Consider the following 21287-nt stretch of genomic DNA (forward strand, 5'->3'; position numbering starts at 1 on the left):
TAAATTTGTTTATCATTTAAAACGCCTTAAGTGTATTTGAATATCTTTCTTTAGGTTAGGTTGAAATGAAGATAAAAAAATCTAACAAAAGTGAGTTACATTTATTAATGTATATACTTAGCAAACACGTTGATATGAAAGAAATAATTCACAAATTAAATTAAACTCTTTCCAAACTCATTAGACATATTTAGACTTGAGATTTGAAGATGTAAAAATGAGTGAAAATATATTAAATTGATTGAAAATATATCTGAAATGAGGCCACTAAAGTCGGTGAACTTCTAAACATATATACCCTCTTTCATATGGTATGAATACATCTAAAATTAATATTGTTAAACATCTTCAACATAAAATAAAATAAAATTTAAGAGATTATTTATAGATGGTTACTTTAGTTAAACTATAATCTTAAATAAGTTCTTATAATTTATTTAGCTAAAAGAAAAATCAAACATACTCAACGTTTACCTACTAACTTAATAATAATAAAAATGTTAATTTGAAACAATTAAACAAACTCATCAATAAATTAATAAATAAGTTCAATATCATTTTCTTTTATCCTAGGGGAAATAATTCAAATGATTATTATCTATTACAATTAGACTTTAAATATTTTAATATGGGAAGATAAGATGTTATATAGATAAAACTATTTCAGAACAAGTTAATTTAGTCGAATCTATATATCAACTACAGTTACATACAAGTTAGTATGAAAACTCATGTTACATGAGTCGTGATAAGGTGAGAAGAAATTTACAATTTTACTAAAATATTTGAGATTCACACTAATTTGATCATATATATATTAATAAAATGGCTAACTAAATTTCAATGCATGGAATTTTGTTCTAATTTAAATACAATAGTATTAATGGTATCTAAAACAAAGCTTATGCAACTTTTAAACATAATTCACTATTTAGTTATAGAACAAAGACTTTGAATAGGACACTGTATCACTTAAATTTCAAGTTTTTAAAGCCTATACCATTTTTTATTTATTTTTTATTTTAATATTTAAGAATTTTAGAATTTAGGGTTTAGGATTTAAAATTTAGAGTTTATGATTTAATTTGAGCCAAATTAAGACTTTAGAGTTGTTATAAAATATTTAATTCTTTTATGATCACTCATAACTTCAAAAGAAATGATTTTGATAGTTGTGTCTATTTTAAAATTGATCATGATGAATCGTTTGTTTATATCTTCTTATACATTGATGATATATGTTGATAACGCCTAATGATCAGAAGGAATTAATGAAGGTAAAAATGCAACTTGGTAGAGTGTTTGATATGAATGATTTAGGAATTGCAAAAAAAATATTTGTAATGGAGATTTCTAGAGTTAGAGCAGTTAGAAAATTATTCTCAAGTCAAAAGGGTATATTGAGAAAGTCCATCGGTTCAATATGAATAATGCTAGTCCCGAGAGTTCTCCATTAACAATTCAATTTAAACTCTCTTTTGCTATGTCACCTCAGTCTAATGAGGATATCGAGTATATGTCATGAGTTTCATATTCCAGTGCAGTTGGATCACTTATGTATGCAATGGATTGTACTTGACCATATTTGACATATTCAGTAAATGCAGTTAGTATATATTTGACAAATCCAGGTAAAGAGCATTGAAGATCAATTCAGTGGATCTTACGTTATTTGAAAGGTTCAACGAATGTTCACCTACAATTTTGTAGGACTATAGATGGAGTTGGTTATGTCGACTCTAATTATGTTGACAATTTAGACAAAAGAAAATCGTTTATAGGTTTTGTTTTATGTATTGGCGGTTGTGCTATTAGTTGGAAAACTACTCTACAAAGTACAAAAACATTGTCTACTATAGAGACAAAATAATGGTTATTACAAATGTTTGTAAAGATGCTATTTGGCTGAGAGGACTATTTAGGGAACTCAAGAAGGATTTCAGATGACGATAATCTTTTGTGATAGTCAAAGTGATATTTTTATGGTTTTATGAAATAACTAAACACATTAATGTATGATATCATTTTGTACGTGATGTTATTGTTTATGGTGATATTGATGTGAGCAAAATTAGTAATGCTGATAATCCTGCTGATATGATGACGAAGGCGCTCCCCATTGCTAAGTTTGAGCATTGCTCGAACTTAGTAAGTTTTGGTTGTTGAAGCCCATATGGCTTTTGGAATAGGTGAAGACTGCTATAGTTATTGTCTATATTTTGAAGATCAATTTTTCTTTTGATATACTGGAATAGATGACCCATATGAGTTTTGATCGGAGTCTGGGCTTAGGCTCGCGAATAAAATAATATAAAATAAAATAAAATCCTAACTATTTGATATTGGGCCCACTAGGCCTAATTATGTGACCTATAAATTTATGGTCTTAGTTAGAGTTTTATTTACACACAGAATATTTGTCATTATTCTTCCCCCTCTCAAAGTTGTAATATTTTACTTTAACTTTAATAAATTTTTCTGTATTTGCCTGTAGTTTTTCCGTCTTGGGGTTTTCATGTAAGTCTTGTGTTATTTATGTGTTTTCTTTTGTTTATATTCATATATTCTTTATCTTGACTAGTCTCAGATTCATATAATGTTTTTCAACAACCTGAAATTAGGAAAAATCGATACAAGGCGAATTAAGTAGTTTTAGTTGGCCATGAAGCTCAACGACTACTATTAAAAATTGTCTATGCTAAGAAATTGAAGAAACAAAAAAAAATCAAAAAAATGTACATAGTCAACAAGTTGAAAACGAATACGAATTGAGAATTCTCATTTAGAATGTGAAGAACTTATTGTTTATTGTTGATTCCTTCGAGTTCCTCTATAAACTATTTGATGGCGTTGGACTGCCTGGTCCTTTTGATGAGAGGTTGTAGTTCTCCAACCCGCTCCTGGACACATTAGATCTTAGTCCATTTTCAGCCAAGAACTTGTTTGTTTTCTTGTTTATTTTTTCCCTTTTTGGCTTTATATTTTTTACATTTTCGTGTAAGAAATCAAACACCAACTTCCAAATGATGTTAATTGCCATTGTAACTACAAAATATTTATTGTAGGATATAACTTGCAAAGATGATGAAAAGGCAAGCAACGATAACCGTTGGATGAATGGACGATGGATTAGTGACCGTTGGATTAAAGAATTGATTATGAGTTTAATTTTCAACTATAAATATCCTTTCACATTGTATTCCTCTTAACACATTATCTTATCACTTCTCTCTCTAGAATTCTAAAGTCTTTCCTTGTTCTTGTGAGTGTTCTTGTGAGTGTTCTTCGAGTTTTTTGACTCGACCATTTTTGTGCAAAACCCGGTGATTGTGATTCAGGTATTAGTTAAATGAAAATGATATTTGGGCTAATGAAATTCACACCAAATTCAAATGTGAATTAAGTGTGAAATTAATCCAAATGAAATTCACATGAAATTCAAATGTGAATTAAAGTGAAATTAATCCAAATGAAATTCACATGAAATTCAAATGTGAATTAAAGTGAAATTCATCCAAATGAAATGCACATGAAATTCAAATGTGAATTAAAGTGAAATTAATCCAAATGAAATTCACATGAAATTCACATGAAATTCAAATGTGAATTAAGGTGAAATTTCATCCAAATGAAATTCACATCAAATTCATTGTGAATTAAATTTGTTAATTGTTACAATTAACATAAATGTCTTGAATGAGGCAATTAACCAATGATGTTAATTGCCATTGTAACTACAAAATATTTATTGTAGGATGTAACTTGCAAAGATGATGAAAAGGCAAGCAACGATAACCGTTGGATGAATGGATGATGGATTAGTGACCGTTGGATTAAAGAATTGATTATGAGTTTAATTTTCAACTATAAATATCCCTTCACATTGTATTCCTCTTAACACATTATCTTATCACTTCTCTCTCTATAATTCTAAAGTCTTTCCTTGTTCTTGTGAGTGTTCTTCGAGTTTTTTGACTCGACCATTTTTGTGCAAAACCCGGTGATTGTGATTCAGGTACTTTTGTCTAGTTCGCTGTTGTAGTGGTTTTCTGTGCTAAATCATTGCAGGTTCCGTTGTACCCTGGGAAGCAGCCACCGACGAAACTCTTCAACACAAACGGGATACGGTGAAACTGTTTTAAGAGAACTATGATTCCACAGGCCTCAGAGCAAACGAGAAATTTTTTCTTCATTTCTTAAATAATCTGTTGTATTATTTTATTATCATTGTATTATTTTCATATATCATTTACGTGTAATTTTTATGAGATAAGATAACCAACAATCTTAAAACAGTGTCAAATATTACTTATCTCAGATTCTTACACATTTCTGGTTTTGTTTCAGAAATGACTACCGAAACACCTGCTTCTAACATGAGGATGCCAGTTCCAGCTAACCATCTGGATAAGCCAGAAAAGTTTAATGGCTCAAACTTTAAGAGATGGCAACAGAAGATGTTCTTCTACCTCACGACCTTAAGTCTTGTGCGATTCCTCACGGAGGATCCTCCCACTCCCAAAATCGATGAGCCAAACGTGGCTTCATCGTCGGATGCAAACGTGCATCCGAAAGTTGATGTGCAAGCGGCCTCGGCCATTGATGCTTGGCACCATTCAGATTTCTTATGTAGAAATTACGTGTTGAATGGTTTATCAGATTCATTGTACAATGTGTATAGTGAGAAGAATACGGCCAAAGAACTATGGCAATCTCTTGAACGTAAGTACAAAATAGAAGATGCGGGTGCAAAAAAGTTTATGGTCGGTTGATTTTTGGACTACAAAATGGTAGATTCAAGACCGGTCATTAAACAAGTTCAAGAGATCCAAGTTATTTTGCACGAAATTCATGCTGAGGGTATGAATTTGGGAGAAACTTTCCAAGTGGCTGCTATTATTGAGAAGTTGCCACCGTCTTGGAACGATTTCAAGAACTACCTTAAGCACAAGCGAAAGGAGATGAACGTAGAAGAATTGGTGATTCGTCTACGCATTGAAGAGGAAAATAAAAGCGCCTCAAAGAAATACTTTAGTCAACATGTGGCTAAAGAAAATGTGGTTGAGCATGGTAAAGACAAGAAGAAACACAATTCTTTTGTCAAAAACCGGAGCCTTAATCCTAAAGGAGGAATCTCTAAGAAGTTCACGAGCAAGTGTTTCAATTGCGATGGCATGGGCCATAGATCTTCCGAGTGCAAGAAGCCGAGAAGAGTTCGAGAGGCTAACTTGACTCAAGGATTATCGGACATGGATCTGTGTGCGATGATATCTGAGGTTAACTTGGTGGGGTCTAATCCACGAGAGTGGTGGGTTGACACAGGAGCTACAAGACATGTTTGCTCCAACAAAGATGTATTTTCAAGCCTCGAAGAAGTGAAGAATGGTGAAAAGTTGTTCATGGGGAATTCTGCCACTTCTGACATAAAAGGTGAAGGAAAAGTGGTGTTAAGGTTGTCTTCAGGGAAAGATTTAACATTGACTAATGTGTTGTATGTTCCGGAGATTCGGAAAAATTTGATATCCGGATCTCTTCTAAGTAAGCATGGTTTTAGAATTGTGATTGAGTCGGATAAAATTATTTTATCCAAAGGTGGAATGTTTGTAGGTAGAGGTTATGCTACTGATGGGCTTTTTAAGCTAAATGTAATGGCAGTTAAGCCAAGTATGAATGAAAAGAATAAGTCTTCTATTTATTTGTTAGAGTCTTCCATTTTATGGCATGGTAGACTAGGTCATATTAATTATGATTCGATGCATCGGTTAATAAAACTGAATAGTATACCTACATTCGAAATTAATAAGAAACACAAGTGTGAAATTTGTGTTGAAGCGAAATTGACGAGATCATCCTTTCGAAACGTTGAAAGAAGTAATAGACCGCTTGATTTAATTCATACAGATGTGTGTGATTTAAAAGGAACACCAAGACGTGGTGGAGGAAAATATTTCATTACTTTTATTGATGATAACACAAAAGATTATTATGTGTATATTCTTAAAAGTAAAGATGAAGCCATAGAAAAATTCACTCTTTATAAAAATGAGGTTGAAAACCAACTTGGTAAAAAGGTCAAGGTGTTAAGAAGTGATAGAGGAGGTGAATATGAATCACCTTTTGTCGAGCTATGTGCTCAACATGGTATAATCCATGAGACGACAGCACCTTATTCTCCTCAGCAAAATGGTACGGCTGAGAGAAAAAATAGAACATTAAAAGAAATGATGAATTCACTTCTATTAAGTTCTGGTCTACCACATAACATGTGGGGAGAAACTATTTTGACAGCTAATTACCTTTTAAATAAGGTTCCACGAAAGAATCTAGATAAGAGTCCATATGAAATATGGCATGAAAGAAAACCATCATATGAATACTTACGAATGTGGGGGTGTCTAGCTAAGGTAGCCGTACCATTACCTAAAAAGGTGAAAGTTGGACCAAAAACTGTTGATTGTATATTTATTGGATATGCACATAACAGTAGTGATTATCGCTTTCTTGTGTTTAAATCGGACATTCCGGATATTCATAAGAATACGATAATGGAATCGAGAAATGCATCGTTCATTGAACATGTACTTCCATATAAGTCTAATGAAGAACAACGTTCTCCAAAAAGATTTCTTGAACTAGATGAACAAGAAAAGGAGAATGAAGTTGAGGTTGAACTTAGACGAAGTAAACGAGCTAGAACCGAAAAATCATTTGGTCCAGATTTTATTACATTCATGATGGAAAGTGAACCTCAAACGTATAATGAGGCAATTAACTCGTCTGAAGGGCCTCAATGGAAAGAGACAATTAATAGTGAGATAGAATCTATCTTACAAAACCATACATGGGAACTAGTGGATCTGCCTCCAGGAAATAAACCACTAGGTTGCCGATGGATTTTCAAAAGGAAAATGAAAGTTGATGGATCAATTGATAAATATAAGGCAAGACTGGTGGTAAAAGGATATCGCCAACGAGAAGGTCTTGATTATTTTGATACATATTCTCCAGTTACGAGAATAACTTCTATTCGATTGATTCTTGCGATTTCTTCTTTGCGCAATCTAGAAGTTCATCAAATGGACGTAAAAACAGCTTTCTTAAATGGAGACTTGGAAGAAGAAATTTACATAGATCAACCTCAAGGATTTTCTTCTCAAGGGCAATAAAATAAAGTTTGTAAATTAGTTAAGTCATTGTATGGCTTAAAACAAGCTCCAAAACAATGGCATGAGAAATTTGATCATGCTATGATCTCAATTGGATTTAAGATCAATGAATGTGATAAATGTATTTATATTAAAGACACAAAAAATGGTTACGTCATTTTATGTCTTTATGTAGATGACATACTTATCATTGGAAGTAATGATAAAATGGTTAAATCCACTAAAGATATGTTAAATTCAAAATTTGACATGAAAGATATGGGATTGGCTGATGAGATTCTTGGAATCAAAGTGATTAGAACATCGGAAGGGATAGTTCTAAGTCAATCACATTATGTGGATAAAATCCTCGAAAAATTTAACAATGATGATTCTGCATTGACTAAGACTCCGATAGATACGAGTCAGCATCTATCTAAAAATCGCGGAGAGAGTGTTTCTAAATTAGAATATTCCCGAATAATTGGGAGTCTAATGTACTTAATGAGTTGTACAAGACCAGATATAGCATATGCAGTAAGCAAACTAAGTAGATACACGAGTAATCCGGGTAATAATCATTGGAAAGCCATTGTACGATTACTTAGGTATTTAAGAAATACTTGTGATTATGGTCTGCACTACACGAGACATCCTGCTGTTATCGAAGGGTACACTGATGCTAATTGGATTTCAGATATGAAAGACTCTAAGTCAACAAGTGGATATGTATTTACACTTGGAGGTGCAGCTATATCTTGGAAATCTTCTAAACAAACTGTTATTGCTAGATCCACGATGGAATCTGAATTTATAGCTCTTGACAAATGTGGTGAAGAAGCTGAATGGCTACGTCTATTCTTAGAAGATATTCCAATATGGTCTAAGCCCGTACCAGCAATTTCTATTCATTGTGATAGTCAATCTGCGATTGGATGAGCTAAGAGTCATATGTATAATGGTAAGTCTAGACATATACGTCGTAGACATAATACCATTAGACAATTACTCTCTACTGGAATTATCTCAATTGATTACGTAAAATCAAAAGATAATATTGCGGATCCGCTAACCAAAGGGTTAAATAGAGAGTTGGTGTTAAAGTCCTCACAAGGAATGGGACTTAAGCCTACAATAAGTTAGTATGAAGGGAAACCCAACCTATGATGACTGGAGATCCCAAGAACTAGGTTCAATGGGACAACCTAATTGTACTAAACTTGGTAGATTTCTATGGGTAAAAATCCTATGATAAAATAGCATTTCGGGAAAGGATAAGCACACAGGCTTTTAATGATTCTTTATGAATAAATAGATCACCTATGTGAGAGAGAAGTGAGGCCGCTTCGAAAGAATTGTACGGCTCAATTCTAGACCCTCTCACTGAACCAGGCGAGTGTTCATGGCCAAAACGAACACAATCATGAGAACTGACATGTATCAGGAAGAATTTTATGTGAAAGTGTGTAATCGTTTACACAAAAGGCAGAATAGTTCAAGGACATCGAGTCTACTAATCGGCTAGTAAAGTTATATACTTTCATAAGGGAAGGTTCAAAGGGTTACACCTACCTATCCTATGTAAAATTCAACTGTTGAACCTTTCACCGGGTTAATCTTTCAATTTCCATTAATGTGGGGGATTGTTGGAATTAAACTAATTCCATTAATTAAATGAAAATGATATTTGGGCTAATGAAATTCACACCAAATTCAAATGTGAATTAAGTGTGAAATTAATCCAAATGAAATTCACATGAAATTCAAATGTGAATTAAAGTGAAATTAATCCAAATGAAATTCACATGAAATTCAAATGTGAATTAAAGTAAAATTAATCCAAATGAAATTCAAATGTGAATTAAAGTGAAATTAATCCAAATGAAATTCACATTAAATTCAAATGTGAATTAAGGTGAAATTTCATCCAAATGAAATTCACATCAAATGTCTTGAATGAGGCAATTAACAAATGATGTTAATTGTCATTGTAACTACAAAATATTTATTGTAGGATGTAACTTGCAAAGATGATGAAAAGGCAAGCAACGATAACCGTTGGATGAATGGATGATGGATTAGTGACCGTTGGATTAAAGAATTGATTATGAGTTTAATTTTCAACTATAAATATCCCTTCACATTGTATTTCTCTTAACACATTATCTTTATCACTTCTCTCTCTAGAATTCTAAAGTCTTTCCTTGTTCTTGTGAGTGTTCTTCGAGTTTTTTTGACTCGATCATTTTTGTGCAAAACCCGGTGATTGTGATTCAAGTACTTTTGTTTAGTTCGATATTGTAGTGGTTTTTCTGTGCTAAATCATTGCAGGTTCCGTTGTACCCTGAGAAGCAGCCACCGACGAAACTCTCCAGCACAAACGGGAGACGGTGAAACTGTTTTAAGGGAACTGTGATTCCACAGACCTCGGAGCAAACGAGAAAATTTTTCTTCATTTCTTAAATAATCTATTGTATTGTTTTATTATCATTGTATTATTTTCATATATTATTTACGTGTAATTTTTATGAGATAAGATAACCAACAGTCAACAAGTTGAAAACGAATACGAATTGAGAATTCTCATTTAGAATGTGAAGAACTTATTGTTTATTGTTGATTCCTTCGAGTTCCTCTATAAACTATTTGATGGCGTTGGACTGCCTGGTCCTTTTGATGAGAGGTTGTAGTTTTCCAACCCGCTCCTGGACACATTAGATCTTAGTCCATTTTCAGCCAAGAACTTGTTTGTTTTCTTGTTTACTTTTGCCCTTTTTGGCTTTATATTTTTTACATTTTCGTGCAAGAAATCAAACACCAACTTAATACAATTTTTTTTAATACATTTATTTATTTACCCATTCATAGTTATTTATTTCTGTTCGGTATCTAATTATTCGGTATCCGATTGATACAATGTTGTTCCAGAGCTAATTATATTAAAATTTATTTATTTGAGTACAAAATTTGAGTGTCTACAAATGTATAACACCGAGTTTTAAATAATTAAAAAAAATTTAATAATTGAGATTTTAGGTTATTTCACGTTGATCTTCCTCTAATTTAAAGTTTGAGAATCCATCTTAGAAGCATTTAGAAGCTTTCCATCATATTGAATTCAATTAATTCACTCCGAGTTGAAAAAATCCAAATTTAATTAAAAACGATTAAAATGAGGATGTTGTTCTTGAGCTCTAACTAAAAAATGACAACTCAAAAACTTCCCAACACATTCTAATGATTTAAGAACATTTTTCAACCAACCCTGAGAGTTTTGCTTAAGTTTTGACCAAATTAACAAAAATCCTTAAAATTCCTGAGTTTAAATTTTTAAATTGGTATAAAGGGTCAAAATGAAGCTTTCCTAAAGCTTAAAAATCGATTCTAGTAAAAGAATCTTGAGACCCGTTTTTCATGAAGAATCGGGTTTTCCGGCCAATCTTCGATAAGGTCCTGGACCGATGAATAATAACTCGGGAAAGCCTGGATGAGTTCTAAATAAAAATGAAATTAAAGCTTCCTATAAGGATTGGGGCTTCACGCAAAAAACAAAAAATTAAAAATGTGATAAGGACTAAGAAGACGACCTCAACTCGGCCTAAACTTGGATAGCCGCATGCAAGTTGAATCGTTTACCCGCGCCTGGTTAACTCTAGTGACGGACCCAGAATTTACGGTTTGGGTGAGCTTAAAAAATTTTTGAAGTGGACTTACAAAAATATAGAGAAAATAACGAGTGTATAAAGATAATTTTGACCATTTTTATCTTTTTTTTTCACTACATAAATCCGTCATGTTAACTCCAGATCAGTCCAAGCCAAACAAGCGTGAACCAAACCACTCAACCCATTGGCTTATTAATCCTTTTTGCTTTGGACTTTTAAAATTAAATATTTTTTTTAGTCATGTAACATGGCTGTAAATAGTTTTTAAAAAAATACCAAGCAAAAAAATATTAAATGCTTTCAAATAATTTTTAAAACAAAAAAGTTTGTGTTGAGGGCCAGTTTGGTTCCTTTTTAACATTTTACTTGTCATTTGTACATACAAATAGACTTTAAAATTTAAAAATTAAAATTTTATGTAATCTATCTCAAAACCAACTTGGTTAGTTTATATTAAAGATACAAAATTCAATCAAATCTTATCTATAATTATGATTAAATCATTAAACTTCAATATCTTTTATGATTTTGACTTGAATAAAATTTAAATAATAAAAAGTGTAAATAATATATTTCAAAAGTTGTCAAAAATTTAAAGTAGAGACCGTCCTTCTAACGGGGACAAAAGAGTAAATGCAAAATCGTTTTACCTAGTGTAATAAAACTCTAAACCACAAATAAAATCTCTAAAACGCGTTTAAACACGCAAAATTATATTATTAATTTTAAAAATTAAGTGACGATTCTACCGTTTAAAGTCAAAATCCCAATTCATTTAAATATTTAAAAATATTTTCTAAAATTAGTTTAGAAATGGAAAAAACATAGAAAAAAATGAAACCTCAAGATTTGGGAGCGCCACAGGTACAATATGGCATGATCATGAACGTATATTTCTATTCAGAGAAAAATTAAAGACATTTTTCATTTTTTTTTTATTTTTTTATTAGCTGTGGTAATTTATCATTTAATACTATAAGAATTTGATGATGAAAAATATGATAAGTGCGAATGAATTGTGGTGAGAGCGTAGATATCCTCCTATATTTTTTATATTAAATATTATTTCTTATATATATAATTATTTTATATATATATATAGATTGCACAACAAAAACCATGAAAAAAAATTAATTTATAACAATAGTTTATAAACAAACCATTATTAAGTAAAATAAAATGAACTTACTGCATTTATTTTGTAATCTGATATGACTAACCAATCAACTTTATAAACAAACCTGTATGTGTGCATCTCTCCCCAATCAACTTTTAAAAAAAGTAAAAACATAAATAATATTAATTAACTTAACTAAAAACATGTATTTTGTAAAAAAAAAAAAAAAAGGGTTATTAAAAAATTTATTTATGTCAATAATAGAAAAACAAGTAATAATATATAATTGAATATAAATTTATACATGTAAACAAGTAATAATATATAATTGATGATAAATTTATGTACTTAATCTAAAAATTAATAAAAAGTTATAAACAAAATTTAGAAGAAAAAAATTGAATATATATATATATATATATATTATATATATTTACAATTTATGATAGAATAATAGAAAAGTAAAAAAGAAATATAAAAATAAAAATAAATTTAAATAATTAATGAAAATGATGATTCAACCTCGTTCATTTTATATCTAACTGAATCTCGTACATATTAGGGATGACAACGGGTATCCTATTCGTCGGGTAGTGAAATACTCATTCCCGAACCTGATTTTCAAATTACTACCCGACCCCGACCCCGAACCCGACGGGTATCTCTATTTATATCTCCATCCCCGATTCATCGGGTACCCGATCCCCGACGGGTACCCTATTACCCGATATTAAATATTAAAAAATTATATTTTAATTAACTAAAATTATATAAATTAAATATAATATGTTACTACAAAATATAATTAACTTACAACTATTAATAAATATTATATCCTTAAACAAAAAATCATCCACACTATAAAATATAAATTCATTCATACTACATAATATAAATTCATTCATATTACAAAAATACAAATAAACTTAAAAGTGATAGAACATAATTCTTAATTAAACACAAAAACTTCAAAAATCATCAAATTAGTTCTCACAAAAAAAAACATCCTTCTTGAATACTTTTTCAACAACTTTAATTACAACCTACAAAATCAATAAAAAACAATCAACATTAACAAATACAAAATAGACTAATAACATACCTCAAATCTTTGACAAACAATTAATTACTTTGAAAATAAGGATTAATATGATTCTTTTACCTGGTCTTATATATTAATATTTTTCCAAAAATATTTATAAAAATAAATAAGTTGAACTATTATTCTCTAAATATAGTTAAACATAATATTTAAAAAAATAAACTCTTTTATTTTTAAAACTAATATATTGAACTAAATATAAAGAACTTTTAATATTCCTTAAAAAAACTATTTTGACCGTTTATTTTTTGCCTTTGTAAAAAATAAATTTATTTGTTGTATTACTTTATTAAATTATAAATTATTTCATAAAAAATATTTAATAATATTAATATTCTATTATAATTTAGAACCCTAGTTTGTTAGTTTGTTAGTTGTAAAAATTCATCTAAGACTTGGATAAATTTATATAATGTTTGATGCAATTTATTTAAACTGAGTCAAATAATTGATAGACATATTATATATAATGAAAGTATGCATAAATCTCTTGTCGTATATATTAGTTATGTCTAGTATTGATGATATTAAATAAAAAGTCTATAAATAATGAAAGTATTACTTATCCACTTGTGTGGTAGACTTCTAGTCATGTAAATCTTACAGAAAAAATCAACTTTGTTTCTGTTAAAACGGAAGAAGAAGTTACAAAATAAATATTGAAGATTAAGTAAATAAATAAATATAAGATTATAAAAGTTGAAGAACAGACTGAAAACATTACTTACTTGCATAGTTATGTAACTTATATTCAAGAAGAAAAAGTTGAAGAAGATAGAAGTTAAAGACTTGAACTCTTGAAGTAAGGTTGAATGGAGATATATGAGAAGAAAACATTCATTTATTACAAATTAATGAAATTATGTTAAGGTGCATGATGTATGTAGGAAATGATGTTAAGAGTAATGATAAAATAATTAATATATTTATTTAATTATAGTTAATTAGTTAGTAGTTGGAATTTGATAAGTCACTTAAATTTTATTAATATATATTAATATTAATATATTCGGGTATCGGGTTTGGGTTTTCAACACTCCCCATCCCCGAACCCGATCGGGTACCATTTTTCACTCCCCATCCCCGACCCCGACCCTGAACTCGATTTAAAATATCTGAACCCGATCATCAGATACCCACGAGTATCGGGTATACGGGTACCATTGTCATCCTTAGTCCATATCATTCCACTCTCGTTCTATTTCGCTGTGGTGTTATTAAATAATTTGTTCTTTTAAAGAGAAAAAAAATCTTCATTTTTATTTTCTTGTAACTAAATTTTACAGATTTTAGTTTAAATATATATATTCACAATGTCAATGTTAATCCTATATTTGTCATCCTTAAAATAATGTTGTTGTAATATTATATTTTATTAACTAATATATATTAAATTATAATTTGTTAACGTAAAAAAAATTAGAAAATTAATATTACTTCATATATATATATATATATAAATAAATTTAAGAGATATATATATTTATCTTATTATTATAACTTCTTATAGTTTATAACATAATATATTTTTCTTTTTCTTAATTCATAATAATAATAATAATATATATATATATATATATATTAAAAATGTTCTTTTTTAATCGTATAATCCGGTATAGAAAGCATGGATCACATGCAAAAGCATGGATCACATGCAAAGCTATAACACTTAGTGGGTTAAGTTTGTTTGTTTTTAGAAAAAAAAAACATTTAAATAATTTTATTATTATGTTTTTAAGTAAAAAATTCTTATCTTATTTACTTATCAACTAAAATATTAAAATAATTTTGTTTTATTTTTAGAACATTCTAAATTAAATATAAATATTTTTTTAATGATTTAGTACAAACAAATAAATTATTATTCTTTTATAAATAATAATGTTTTGTAAAACAAATATCAAGAGCTGGTTTATTTTTAAGGATTTTATAATTATTTATAAAATAAAATAAAAATGATTATTTTTTTTAAATTTTATTAAGATAAATTATTAAATGTTTTTAATATTTGAAATTAAAATTTAATAAAAATAAAATAATAATATTTTAATTGAAAAAATTAGTATACTGTGGTCATAATGATGTTGCTATGTATATTATTTAATTTTAAAAAATATCAAAAAAAACTTATATCAAAATTGAGACAAGTTAGTTTGTGTGGTCACTAGGTCGTGACTATTAATTATAAATTTAAATACAATTTCATTCATAACATTTAATTTGATTAAATTTATAAATTTAAAATAAGTTGTCTAATCTTACTAAATAAGATATCAAAAATATATAATCAAATATACTTCAAGACTCCAAGCAAAATAAGAAAAAAAATATAAAGTTATTTAAAGTATCAAATATATTTCAAATAAACTAAATATTATTAATTATATTTGAGTATTTAATGAATAAATTAAAGTAAATAAGTTTCGAATAAGTTAAATCAAAATAATTGTTATGAATGAAATTGTATTTAAATTGCCAACTTCCAAATGATGTTAATTGTCATTGTAACTACAAAATATTTATTGTAGGATGTAACTTGCAAAGATGATGAAAACGCAAGCAACGATAACCGTTGGATGAATGGATGATGGATTAGTGACCGTTGGATTAAAGAATTGATTATGAGTTTAATTTTCAACTATAAATATCCCTTCACATTGTATTCCTCTTAACACATTATCTTATCACTTCTCTCTCTAGAATTCTAAAGTCTTTCCTTGTTCTTGTGAGTGTTCTTGTGAGTGTTCTTCGAGTTTTTGACTCGACCATTTTTGTGCAAAACCCGGTGATTGTGATTCAGGTATTAGTTAAATGAAAATGATATTTGGGCTAATGAAATTCACACCAAATTCAAATGTGAATTAAGTGTGAAATTAATCCAAATGAAATTCACATGAAATTCAAATGTGAATTAAAGTGAAATTAATCCAATGAAATTCACATGAAATTCAAATGTGAATTAAAGTGAAATTAATCCAAATGAAATTCACATGAAATTCAAATGTGAATTAAAGTGAAATTAATCCAAATGAAATTCACATGAAATTCAAATGTGAATTAAGGTGAAATTTCATCCAAATGAAATTCACATCAAATTCATTGTGAATTAAATTTGTTAATTGTTACAATTAACATAAATGTCTTGAATGAGGCAATTAACAAATGATGTTAATTGCCATTGTAACTACAAAATATTTATTGTAGGATGTAACTTGCAAAGATGATGAAAACGCAAGCAACGATAACCGTTGGATGAATGGATGATGGATTAGTGACCGTTGGATTAAAGAATTGATTATGAGTTTAATTTTCAACTATAAATATCCCTTCACATTGTATTCCTCTTAACACATTATCTTATCACTTCTCTCTCTAGAATTCTAAAGTCTTTCCTTGTTCTTGTGAGTGTTCTTGTGAGTGTTCTTCGAGTTTTTGACTCGACCATTTTTGTGCAAAACCCGGTGATTGTGATTCAGGTACTTTTGTCTAGTTCGCTGTTGTAGTGGTTTTTCTGTGCTAAATCATTGCAGGTTTCGTTGTACCCTGGGAAGCAGCCACCGACGAAACTCTCCAGCACAAACCGGGAGACGGTGAAACTGTTTTAAGGGAACTGTGATTCCACAGGCCTCGGAGCAAACGAGAAATTTTTTCTTCATTTCTTAAATAATTTGTTGTATTGTTTTATTATCATTGTATTATTTTCATATATCATTTACGTGTAATTTTTATGAGATAAGATAACCAACAATCTTAAAATAGTGTCAAATATTACTTATCTCAGAATCTTACACATTTCTGGTTTTGTTTCAGAAATGACTACCGAAACACCTGCTTCTAACATGAGGATGCCAGTTCCAGCTAACCATCTGGATAAGCTAGAAAAGTTTGATGGCTCAAACTTTAAGAGATGGCAACAAAAGATGTTCTTCTACCTCACGACCCTAAGTCTTGCGCGATTCCTCACGGAGGATCCTCCCACTCCCAAAATCGATGAGCCAAACGTGGCTTCATCGTCGGATGCAAACGTGCATCCGAAAGTTGATGTGCAAGCGGCCTCGGCCATTGATGCTTGGCACCATTCAGATTTCTTATGTAGAAATTACGTGTTGAATGGTTTATCAGATTCATTGTACAATGTGTATAGTGAGAAGAATACGGCCAAAGAACTATGGCAATCTCTTGAACGTAAGTACAAACAGAAGATGCGGGTGCAAAAAGTTTATGGTCGGTCGATTTTTGGACTACAAAATGGTAGATTCAAGACCGGTCATTAAACAAGTTCAAGAGATCCAAGTTATTTTGCACGAAATTCATGCTGAGGGCATGAATTTGGGAGAAACTTTCCAAGTGGCTGCTATTATTGAGAAGTTGCCACCGTCTTGGACCGATTTCAAGAACTACCTTAAGCACAAAGCGAAAGGAGATGAACGTAGAAGAATGGTGATTCGTCTACGCATTGAAGAGGGAAAATAAAAGCGCCTCAAAGAAATACTTTAGTCAACATGTGGCTAAAAGAAAATGTGGTGTGAAGCATGGTAAAGACAAGAAGAAACACAATTCTTTTTGTCAAAAACCGGAGCCTTAATACCTAAAGGAGGAATCTCTAAGAAGTTCACGGCAAGTGTTTCATTGCAATGGCATGGGCCATAGATCTTCCGAGTGCAAGAAGCCGAGAAGAGTTCGAGAGGCTAACTTGACTCAAGGATTATCGGGACATGATTTGTGTGCGATGATATCTGAGGTAACTTGGTGGGGTCTAATCCACGAGAGTGGTGGGTTGACACAGGAGCTACAAGACATGTATTTGCTCCAACAAAGATGTATTTTCAAGCCTCGAAGAAGTGAAGAATGGTTAAAGTTGTTCATGGGGGGAATTCTACCACTTCTGACATACAGGTGAAGGAAAAGTGTGTTAAGGTTGTCTTCAAGGAAAGATTACCATTGACTAATGTGTTGTATGTTCCGGAGATTCGGAAAAATTTGATATCCGGATCTCTTCTAAGTAAGCATGGTGTTAGAATTGTGAGTGAGTCGGATAAAATTATTTTATCCAAAGGTGGAATGTTTGTAGGTAGAGGTTATTGCTACTGATGGGCTTTTAAGCTAAATGTAATGGCAGTTAAGCCAAGTATGAATGAAAAGAATAAGTCTTCTATTTATTTGTTGGATGTCTTCCATTTTATGGCATGGTAGATAGGTCATATTAATTATGATTCGATGCATCGGTTAATAAAACTGAATAGTATACCTACATTCGAAATTAATAAGAAACACAAGTGTGAAATTTGTGTTGAAGCGAAATTGACGAGATCATCCTTTCGAAACGTTGAAAGAAGTAATAGACCGCTTGATTTTAATTCATACAGATGTGTGTGATTTAAAAGGAACACCAACACGTGATGGAGGAAAATATTTCATTACTTTTATTGATGATAACACAAAATATTGTTATGTGCATATTCTTAAAAGTAAGATGAAGCCATAGAAAAATTCACTCTTTATAAAATGAGGTTGAAACCAACTTGGTAAAAAGATCAAGGGTTAAGAAGTGATAGAGGATGGTGAATAGAATCACCTTTTGCCGAGCTATGTGCTCAACATGGTAGAATCACATGAGACGACAGCACCTTATTCTCCTCAGCAAAATGGTTACGGCTGAGAGGAAAAAATAGAACATTAAAGAAATGATGAATTCACTTCTATTAAGTTCTGGTCTTACCACACTAACATGTGGGGAGAAAAACTATTTTGACAGCTAATACCTTTAAATAAGGTTCCACGAAAGAAGAGCTAGATAAGAGTCCATATGAATTATGGCATGAAAAGAAAACCCTCATATGAATACTTACGAAATGTGGGGTTGTCTAGCTAAGGTTAAGCCATACCATTACCTAAAAAGGTGAAAGTTGGACCAAAAACTGTTGATTGTATATTTATTGGATATGCACATAACAGTAGTGCTATCGCTTTCTTGTGTTTAAATCGGACATTCCGGAGTATTCATAAGAATACGATAATGGAATCGAGAAATGCATCGTTCTTTGAACATGTACTTCCATATAAGTCTAATGAAGAACAACGTTCTCCAAAAAGATTTCTTGAACTAGATGAACAAGAAAAGGAGAATGAAGTTGAGGTTGAACCTTAGACGAAGTAAACGAGCGTAGAACCGAAAAATCATTTGGTCCAGATTTTATTACTTTCATGATGCGAAAGTGAACCTCAAACGTATAATGAGGCAATTAACTCGTTCTGAAGGGCCTCAATGGAAAGAGACAATTCATAGTGAGATAGAATCTATCTACCAAACCATACATGGAACTAGTGGATCTTGCCTTCCAGGAAATAAACCACTAGGTTTGCCGACTGACTTTTCAACAGGAAAATTGAACGTTGATGATTCAAATTGAATAATATAAGGCAAGACTGGTGGTAAAGGATATCGCCCACGAGAAGGTCTTGATTATTTTGATACATATTCTTCCAGTTACCGAGAATAACTTCTATTCGAATTTAATTCGTGCGATTGCTTCTTTGCGCAATCTAGAAGTTCATTCAAATTGGACGTAAAAACAGCTTTCTTAAATGGAGAATGGAAGAAGAAATTTACATAGATCAACCTCAAGGATTTTCTTCTCAAGGGCAAGAAATAAAGTTGTAAATTAGTTAAGTCCATTGTATGGCTTAAAACAAGCTCCAAAACAATGGCATGAGAAATTTGATAATGCTATGATCTCAATTGGATTTAAGATCAATAAATGTGAATGGTAAATGTATTTATATTAAAGACACAAAAAATGGTTACGTCATTTTATGTCTTTATGTAGACTGACATACTTATCATTGGAAGTAATGATAAAATGTGTAACCACTAAAGATATGTTAAATTCAAAATTTGACATGAAGATATGGGATTGGCTGATGAGATTCTGGAATCAAAGTGATTAGAACATCGGAAGGGATAGTTCTAAGTCAATCACATTATGTGGATAAAATCCTCGAAAAAATTTAACAATGATGATTCTGCATTGACTAAGACTCCGATAGATACGAGTCAACATCTATCTAAAAATCGCGGAGAGAGTGTTTCTCATTAGAATATTCCGATAATTGGGAGTCTAATGTACTTAATGAGTCGTACAAGACCAGATATAAGCATATGTAGTAAGCAAACTAAGTAGATACACGAGTAATCCGGGGTAAATAATCATTGGAAAACATTGTACGATTACTTAGGTATTTAAGAAATACTTGTGATTATGGTTTGCACTACACGAGACATCCTGCTGTTATCGAAGGGTACACTGATGCTAATTGGATTTCAGATATGAAAGACTCTAAGTCAACAGTGGATATGTATTTACACTTGGAGGTGCAGCTATATCTTGGAAATCTTCTAAACAAACTGCTTATTGCTAGATCCACGATGGAATTGAATTTATAGCTCTTGACAAGTGGTGAAGAAGCTGAATGGCTACGTCTATTCTTAGAAGATATTCTAATATGGTCTAAGCCCGTACCAACAATTTCTATTCATTGTGATAGTCAATTTGCGATTGGACGAGCTAAGAGTCTATGTATAATGGTAAGTCTAGGACATATACGTCGTAGACATAATACCATTAGACAATTACTCTCTACTGGAATTATCTCAATTGAGTACGTAAATCAAAAGATAATATTGCGGATCCGCTAACCAAAGGGTTAAATAGAGAGTTGGTGTTAAAGTCCTCACAAGGAATGGGACTTAAGCTACAATAAGTTAGTATGAAGGGAAACCCAACCTATAATGACTGAGATCCCAAGAACTAGGTTCAATGGGACAACCTAATTGTACTAAACTTAGTAGATTTCTATGGGTAAAAATCCTATGATAAATAGCATTTCGGGAAAGGATAAGCACACATGCTTTTAATGATTCTTTATGAATAATAGATCACCTATGTGAGAGAGAAGTGGGGCCGCTTCGAAGAATTGTACAGCTCAATTCTAGACCCTCTCACTGAACCAGGCGAGTGTTCATGGCCAAAACGAACACAACCATGAGAACTGACATGTATCAGGAAGAATTTTATGTGTGAAAGTGTGTAATCGTTTACACAAAAGGCAGGAATGTTCAAGGACATCGAGTCTACTAATCGGCTAGTAAAGTTATATACTTTCATAAGGGAAGGTTCAAAGGGTTACTGCCATTTACCTATCTATGTAAAATTCAACTGTTGAACCTTTCACAGGGTTGAATCTTTCAATTTCCATTA

At 30.9% G+C, this 21287-nt stretch overlaps 1 protein-coding gene across 1 annotated transcript; it reads left to right on the plus strand.

The window, feature by feature from the left end:
• Positions 1-16841: 16841 nt before the first annotated feature.
• Positions 16842-18163, plus strand: LOC124913015. The gene is made up of 5 exons (XM_047453641.1): positions 16842-17280; positions 17378-17469; positions 17624-17770; positions 17926-18051; positions 18149-18163. Exons 1-5 carry the CDS (start codon positions 16842-16844, stop codon positions 18161-18163), a joined length of 819 nt encoding a protein of 272 aa, XP_047309597.1.
• The last annotated feature ends 3124 nt before the right edge of the window (positions 18164-21287 follow it).

This window comes from Impatiens glandulifera, chromosome 8 (genome assembly GCF_907164915.1).
Source record: "Impatiens glandulifera chromosome 8, dImpGla2.1, whole genome shotgun sequence".
Taxonomy (NCBI): Eukaryota; Viridiplantae; Streptophyta; class Magnoliopsida; order Ericales; family Balsaminaceae; genus Impatiens; species Impatiens glandulifera.